Below are 7500 nucleotides of genomic sequence, written 5' to 3' on the forward strand. Positions count from 1 at the left end.
GTGTATCCATGGTGACAAGAGCCAGCCAGAGAGAGACTGGGTGCTGACAGGTTGGTTGTAGTTCACTGCCCATTCCTCTGTGATGTGAATGCCCTCCCCCAGTTATGTGAAATGTACTATGTTGATATTTTTTTTTTTATTGTTTTATTACCTTTTATGTGCGTGTCCTTTTTCAGTCTTTCCATAACACCATCTTTAATTTGTGTGATGTTTCAGAATTCCGCACTGGCAAAGCTCCTATACTTATCGCGACTGATGTGGCCTCTCGTGGTCTGGGTATGTCAACTCTGACCACACACACACACACACACACACACACACACACACACACTCACATACAGTATGTATACTTACATTCCTACATGCATTTTCATGTAAAAGCCTCACATAGAGGTTGCACATACACACACTCTCTTTCCCTCAATCACAAATTTTGTATGATTTCCAATCTTCACGATGAATAATGATAAATAAATAATGAATTCATGAAATGTACACAAACTTCAGAAACAGACATACTATACAGCTATCTCATGATTTTTGCTGCTTGATTCCCCATCCCATTTACAGGTTTAAGACATCTTTAAACATTACAACATTTCTGCGAATGTGCAATACAGGTGCTATCAAACTTGAATAGAATGACACTCATGGCAGCAATCCAAAACAATATTTTATAATTTCAGTGATTCAATTAGAAAAAGCCAGAATATACACATTCAGTGTTCAGTCGGTTCACCAATCATAAAGTTCACTTTGGCTGCTCCCAGGCCTTCAACCCCCCGCTGGTTTACAGTCTGTTTCTTGTTACTGCAGTTCAAAGCTTCCTTCCAACGTGGGCTCTCTGGCACGCTGCCTGAACAGGGGGGTGTGTGAGGGACGGGGGGCAGGTGCTCCCCCATATACCCCCTCTCATGTCTCCATAGTGGTGTTTTTTTTTTTTTTTTAGATTGTTTAGTATTTGTGTATTAGTCTAGATATGTCTGTACTGTATATTAGTGTCATTGGTATTTTCTGGATAGTGTACAGTATGTTTGCAGCGTATACTGTGTTTTGAATACGGTATACCGTGTGTTGTTTGGGGTGTCTGTAATGCCCGAGCCAACCTCCTGCCTGACTCCGAGTAGATTAAACCTGGAACTGAGAAGGGGAGATGTACAGTGTTTCCCTTACCCTTGGATAGCCCCCCCCCCCCCCCCCCCCCCCCCCCCCCCCGAGTCTGTTTTGCCCTGCCTAAAAACGTTTAGGCTTGCATAGACCTCAATAGAAAAAGGTTGGTAAATGGTATCTCTGTATTCTGACTTGGGGGGCCTCTATGCTCCGCCTAAGAAGACATCGGTGGGAAAGACTGGTACAGTACATTTGCCACACTACCTATGACGGTATCCTTGTTTTTTTCTCCCCCACCCCCCTCCCCTCCCCTCCCCCTCAGGGTTTTGCAGCACATGGCAGCTCACGCAGCTCATTTGCTGACGTCAGTACTGGGGCTGCCCCCCCCCCAGTCACACGTTACCTTAGCTGGCTGATGTACTATGAATCTTGGTTAGTTTTTATTTACAAGGATACAGCCCCATCCCCTTCTTCCCCTTCTCTGATACTTAAGCCCCCCTACCCCTCCCCCCTCCCCCCCCCCCCCGCGCCCCTTAGAGTATGACTCCAGCGAGCTCTCCTCGGGACCAGCCTGAGGTGCCTGTCTGTCTGTCTGTCCGTCCGCCCGTCCGCCCGTCCGTCCAAAGGCAGACAGACAGGGAGTTATAGGAGCTCGGCTGGATCCAGTCCTGACCGGTTTGTGGAGGTCCTGCAACGCGGCGAGTGAGCAACCGACCTGGCCGTTTGTGGGCAGGTTGCGGTTCTGCTCCCGTCCGACGTTGCCGGTGTTTGCGAAGGGTGAGGGGGAAACGGAAACGGTGAGGGGGGCCTGGTTTGTCTCCCCCTCCTCCTCTCTCCTTCCCCCCCCAGCCCCTCCACATGAACCAGGACTGATAAGGGGGTGACTACCCTTGTAAAACAACTCCAAAGGGGTAAGTACCTCAACACCCCCTTCTCTAACCCCTCCACAAGCTCCCCCCACAACTCATTCAGGTAGTTCTATCGTGTTTATTCATATTCAAAAATCATATCCCGTTTAAGGACAGATGTTACGTTTATTTGTTTCTAGAAAATTAGTTTTGTTTGTTCATTTACTCCATCACATTTTCTCTTGGGGGACATTTGCATTGTTGTGTTATTGGCAGGTTCTTGAAGTAAAATGGCCGCCCTCTGTTACCATGGAGAACGGAGGGAAAAGGAGACATGTTTATCGGCCCCAGCAGTGTTGTCAGAGCCCTGCTGTAATGAGTAATGAGAAACAGACTTCTTTGTCCTTACGCCGTCATTTAAACCAGAAAATACAATTTGATTTCACCCTGTACGATCCCTTATTCTACAGTCGCTTCAACTCCCTGTCCTTGCAACACAGGGCACCATGTATGTACAATACTTCTATAGGAGTATCATTTACTATGGAATATAGTATTCATATAAAAGAGTATCTCAAAGAGTAAAAGTGTACGAATTTGGATAAGTGATACATTTCTCTATTTTGTTATTGGACAGGTAAGTGGTTATGAAGGTAAGGTTATATTTACTAAGAAATCATATTTGCAGTAATGTTTATAGTTTTCTAGATAGCTTCAGATTTGAAGTCTTATATTAATCACAGTTTTCTACCACAGCTTGCGCCCCCCCCCCGTCTGAACTGGTCTCTCTCTTCTTTCCTACAATGCAAAAACACCTTAAACCCGCCCCGCCCCACCCCGCCTCTTATCTCAAAGACGTGGAGGATGTCAAGTTCGTCATTAATTACGACTACCCCAACTCCTCAGAGGACTACGTGCACAGGATTGGTCGCACGGCCCGTAGTACCAACAAGGGTACTGCCTACACCTTCTTCACCCCGGGGAACCTGCGCCAGGCCCGGGACCTGGTCCGGGTTCTGGAGGAGGCCCGGCAGGCCATCAACCCTAAACTACTGCAGCTGGTCGACTCACGTGGCGGAGGAGGAGGAGGAGGTATGGTCTCTCAGGCTCAGTGGGGCAACAAAGATCCTTGGATTCATTTGTAATGAACAGTTTGAGACGAGTGTAATGTTTATGTCGATGTTGCCAATGTCATTGTGTAGCTAAAGACTCATTTCCACACTAAGTGGCCAATGAAGTTATTCTATTCTATTCTGTAGCATCACAATCCACCCACAATCCAAAACATTAGCGTTATCTTCACCCAGTGACGTCCAACATCCTTCCTCTGTGTGTTTTTTCCCGCCAAAGGCGGCAGGATGCGTTACCGCACCGCCGGTTCCCATGCCAACAACCCCAACATGATGTACCAGGACGAGTGTGAGCACCGCATGCGCTCCGTCGGCGGGGGCAACAAGGACAGCCGCGGCAGCTACGGCCGGAATGGCGCGGGGGGCGGGAGCCGGGACGGAGACCGGTCGTCTTCATCCTCCTCTTCCTCCTACAGGGACCGGAGCAGGGACGGGAGGAGCAGTTACGGGTCCGGAGGGGATCAGTACCAGAGCTACGGCGGTAGGGGTGGAGGGAGCCAGTACAGCTCCAGGGGCGGGGTGGGGGCGGGCGGGGTGGCGTCCAGCGGTAGCGGGGGGGGGCAGGACCAGTCAGGCCAGCCCCAGGGTCAGTTCGGTCAGCCCCCTCCAACCCCAGGGGGCCCTATGCCCCTCATGGCGCAGCAGTTTGCCCCGCCACAGCCCCCCCTGATGGGGTTCATAGGTCAGCCGCCGTACCCCTTCACTCCCCCACCCCCTCCTCCAACACCCAGGAAGTAGTCACAGCCATGACACCTTAAGCTCCAATTTTACTAATATAACAAATGCCCTTTTTCTCCTATGAAAGGGTATTAAGAGTTACCCTCCTGCCCTTGCCTACCAAGGTAACGAGGCAGGATTTGAAAAGTCAGTTGATTGAGGAGGTAAGGGCTAACACAAGTATTTTGTACTGGTTTGTTTTGTGATAAGGTTCTTCCTTCATGCTGTTTATGTGTGATATGTGTCTTTATCTCCTTTTACTGGTTTACAGGAGTAGTTTTTCCACAGCCATCTTTCCTGCCTGTCCTTTGAAAAGGAACAAGTTGTAATATCATTCTCTAGCTGTCTACTTCTCTAATTGTACTTTCATCTGTGTCTGCACTTCTTTGAACTACAGTAGCTAACTGTATGGCTACATGTACATCCTCATATTCATTTAATTTCAAATTCTTATCAAAATGTATACGTCAGAAACAGCCACGGTGTTCTGATCATAGATGTCTCAGATGTTGAATGAGTTCTCATAACACTTTGCTTTAAGAAAATATCTACATGCTGGACCTTTTTCTACAATGCTTTATTTCACAGGAGTAAATAAAGATTTTGGAAACAATTCTGTTGTGCTTGTTGCTGTTGGTAAAGCAGATGCAGTATTGACACAACAGCCAGTTTAAACCCCAGAGATAAAGAATAACTTTATTTCCCTTAAATACATATTTGCACTACATTCTCTCAGATTCCCTTCATATTTTATTTGCTCTTTGTAATTTTTTTTGGCAAATGTACATGATGCAGAACTGTAATTGTCATTATTTACAAAGTCAGAGCAGGGAATAAAGTAAGGATGTTTTTTGGAACTTGGAATATTAGAATTAGAATTGTCTTTGAATTCTATTTCCATGGTCGGAATGTGGAAGGGAAGCTGCACAGTGACGAGAGAGAGAGAGAGATACAGCTGCATAGGATGCGGTCGCCCCTAAACACTGAGCTAGGATCAGTTTTGGATCTCCGTTAATGGTTTAAGGTGAGGATTTGGGGAGGGGAAGCTGATCTTGGATCTGTGCTTAAGGGAAACTTTCACCATGGAGTGAACTAACAACCCCACTAACAACCCAATTCCCATTAGTTTCTCACCAAAGGAAGCATAACCACACCTCATTTAAAGAAGCAGGAGGCCGACTCACAAACCGAAAAGTGACAGACAAACAAAACATGTACATGGAAGGTAGAATCATAATACAAAACAGAGGTACAGAATGAACTTTCAGCTTAGGCACGTACGGCAGATTTCTACTGGATGTCAGCATTGACAAATCAGCACTAAACTCGTCTCACTTTGGATGGTACATCAACGGCAGAAGGGAGTGCAGGGAAAGGGGCAGCAAATGACAGGAGGGGGAGTCTTTCTATGTGCACAATTCTAAATTAAATTAAATAAGTGCATGCAAGTTAAGAGTGTATTGTGTGGAGGAATCTCTTCGGCAAAAACGGGTGAAATGGAAATCTAATGTAGTGTACGGTTGTTTTGTGGGGGCGGAAGTGGTGGCAAAAAAAATAAAACCTGATATGTTACATTTCAACAGTATGAAAGCGCTTGAAATTGGATCTCCTTCACAGAAGTCTGACAGGAATCATTTGTCACAGCTTAGACGCATTGTTCAACGCGCTCGCAAACCCCTTTGTCTTGCAGCAAATAAATGATAAAATCAAGACAATACAATACTTTGGGACTATACTATTTGATAGTGTTGTATAGTGCAGAATATGCGCGCGTACACACACACGTCAATCAATCACACAGACAGACAGACAGACACACACACACACACACGTCAATCAATCACACAGACAGACAGACACACACACACAGACACACACACACACACAGTTTAAAAGGCTTGACTTGTTCTCTCAGAAGTCACTGCAATGATTTGATGATTTCATAGTTCACATGAAGTTACAGTAATGGATGGGGGGGGGGGGGGGGGGTTGATTGTATTAGGGTCATTGGGATGAAGACAACACACAGAATGAGAGGATGACAACACAGGAACATCAGGTGTTGGAACGGAGAGGGGGCACATGGGGAGGGAGGGCACGAGGGAGAAGCTGCCCCCCCCCAACAACTGTTCCAGAATCAGCTTTGCCAGCCTTAATTCAAACCATGAACCATTCAAATGTACAAAAGATGTGCAACTTCAACCTCCACCAATTAAATGCAGCGAATAAGGTGTCAGGAAGTTGGTCCGTCCCACTAAAGATTCCCCCAGGTGTCTGGAGGGGGGAACTGTTCTAAATCGCCAGATTCATCGTGTGATTCTTCTCCCAGGTCGAAAGTGAGCTTGTATCGCAAACGTACCTTTTCCTGAAACAGCAGACACAGAGATGTTACCATGTTAGTTTAAAATCTAGAAAAAACAAACAGTAAAAAGGTCATCAATGTGTCATTACTTTTCACAACATTGTTTCTGTGAACAGCCGCCAATTTCTGTCCCATAAACCAAAGTGCAACAGTGATTTGAAAGACAGCGGGACGAGAGTGTCGCGGTACCTTGTGAGGGTTGGCCAGCAGCAGGATCTGTGTGATGGCGGCAGGGGGGAGGATGGGGTTGAAGGCTGGGAGCTCTGTACCCGAGGGAGGCTGCAGCTTCACCTTCATTACCTACAGACAGGTGGAGAGAAACACATCACCAAACACTCCCAACTACAGATGGTCAGAGCACACAAACACACACACACACGCTGTACTATATGACTCATGTAATCAACAGAGAAGGGGGATGAAGAGGTGATTTGGGGATAAAGAGGTGATTTGGGGATGATGGGGATGAGAGGAAGGTTAGACACGCATCAGAGGTGGAACAGATGGAAAAAAGAAAAAGTGAACGATGGGGGGAGGGGTTAGATGACTGAACAGAGACTGAAGAGGAATTGCAGAGAAAAAGAGAGTAAAAAGGGAGATGTGTGTGTGTGGTGGTGGGGGGGGGGGGGGTAGTGGAGGATGACTGGGAGGTGAAAACTAACGAGAGGGTGACAGGGTGACAGGGCGGGGGCGGTCAGGCCTACCTTGGGGACAGCAGACTGGAAGCGGATGTTGGTGACGGGATTGGGGGCCGAGGACAGCATGGAGATGATGACTACGAGCACGTCAGGCCGAGAGGGTGGAGAGTCACGGGCGAAGTGGAACAACACCCGCAAGCTGTGTTTGTCAAATACAGTCACTGGTAACAAGCTGCCTACAAGCACAGAGAGGGAGAGAGAGAGAGGGAGAGAGAGGGAGAGAGAGAAAGGGAAGGGGAGGGAGAGAGAGAGGGAGAGAGAGAGAGAGATAGAGAGGGAAGGGGAGAGAGAGAGAGAGAGAAAGAGAGGGAGGGAGAGAGAGAGAGAGAGAGAGAGAGAGGGAGAGAGAGAGAATCATACATTTGGAACTACATTTGAAATGTAATTCATTAGTAAATCAAATCTGGATATATATGTTCAAAACAACCATACAGTTCTGGGATTACTTGCATGAAAGCACTGGTCTTACTAGGCTTAATGGATTCTAGAGGTACAGTCACGGTTGCTAGGGAAATGTCGTTCTGGGGGGCAGTGGCAGGAGCCATGCCCTGTGCAGGAACCCCAAAGCTGGGATTGCAGTTTAGGAGAGCCCCAGGCTGTTCCGAGGGGAGGGCCAGGATGGGGCTCGGGGTGGT

The 7500-nt window shown here is 47.4% G+C and overlaps 2 protein-coding genes across 2 annotated transcripts in view; one reads left to right on the plus strand and one right to left on the minus strand.

The window, feature by feature from the left end:
- Positions 1-4190, plus strand: part of ddx17 (DEAD-box helicase 17) — an 8019-nt gene extending 3829 nt beyond the window's left edge. Inside the window, exons 10-13 of the mRNA XM_083693973.1 lie at positions 1-50; positions 217-276; positions 2814-3050; positions 3309-4190. The exon at positions 1-50 is cut by the window's left edge and continues 12 nt beyond it. Of these exons, the coding sequence (XP_083550099.1) occupies positions 1-50; positions 217-276; positions 2814-3050; positions 3309-3826 (865 nt within the window). The 3' untranslated portion in view covers positions 3827-4190. The remainder of the gene's footprint in view (positions 51-216; positions 277-2813; positions 3051-3308) is intronic.
- A 140-nt stretch (positions 4191-4330) lies between these two features.
- Positions 4331-7500, minus strand: part of gga1 (golgi-associated, gamma adaptin ear containing, ARF binding protein 1) — a 9057-nt gene continuing 5887 nt past the window's right edge. Inside the window, exons 14-17 of the mRNA XM_083693972.1 lie at positions 7335-7500; positions 6872-7041; positions 6357-6467; positions 4331-6170 (exon numbers count right to left, since the gene is read on the minus strand). The exon at positions 7335-7500 is cut by the window's right edge and continues 88 nt beyond it. Coding sequence (XP_083550098.1) covers positions 6060-6170; positions 6357-6467; positions 6872-7041; positions 7335-7500 — 558 coding nt within the window. The 3' untranslated portion in view covers positions 4331-6059. The remainder of the gene's footprint in view (positions 6171-6356; positions 6468-6871; positions 7042-7334) is intronic.

This window comes from Argentina silus (genome assembly GCF_951799395.1).
Source record: "Argentina silus genome assembly, chromosome: 22".
NCBI classification, from domain to species: domain Eukaryota; kingdom Metazoa; phylum Chordata; class Actinopteri; order Argentiniformes; family Argentinidae; genus Argentina; species Argentina silus.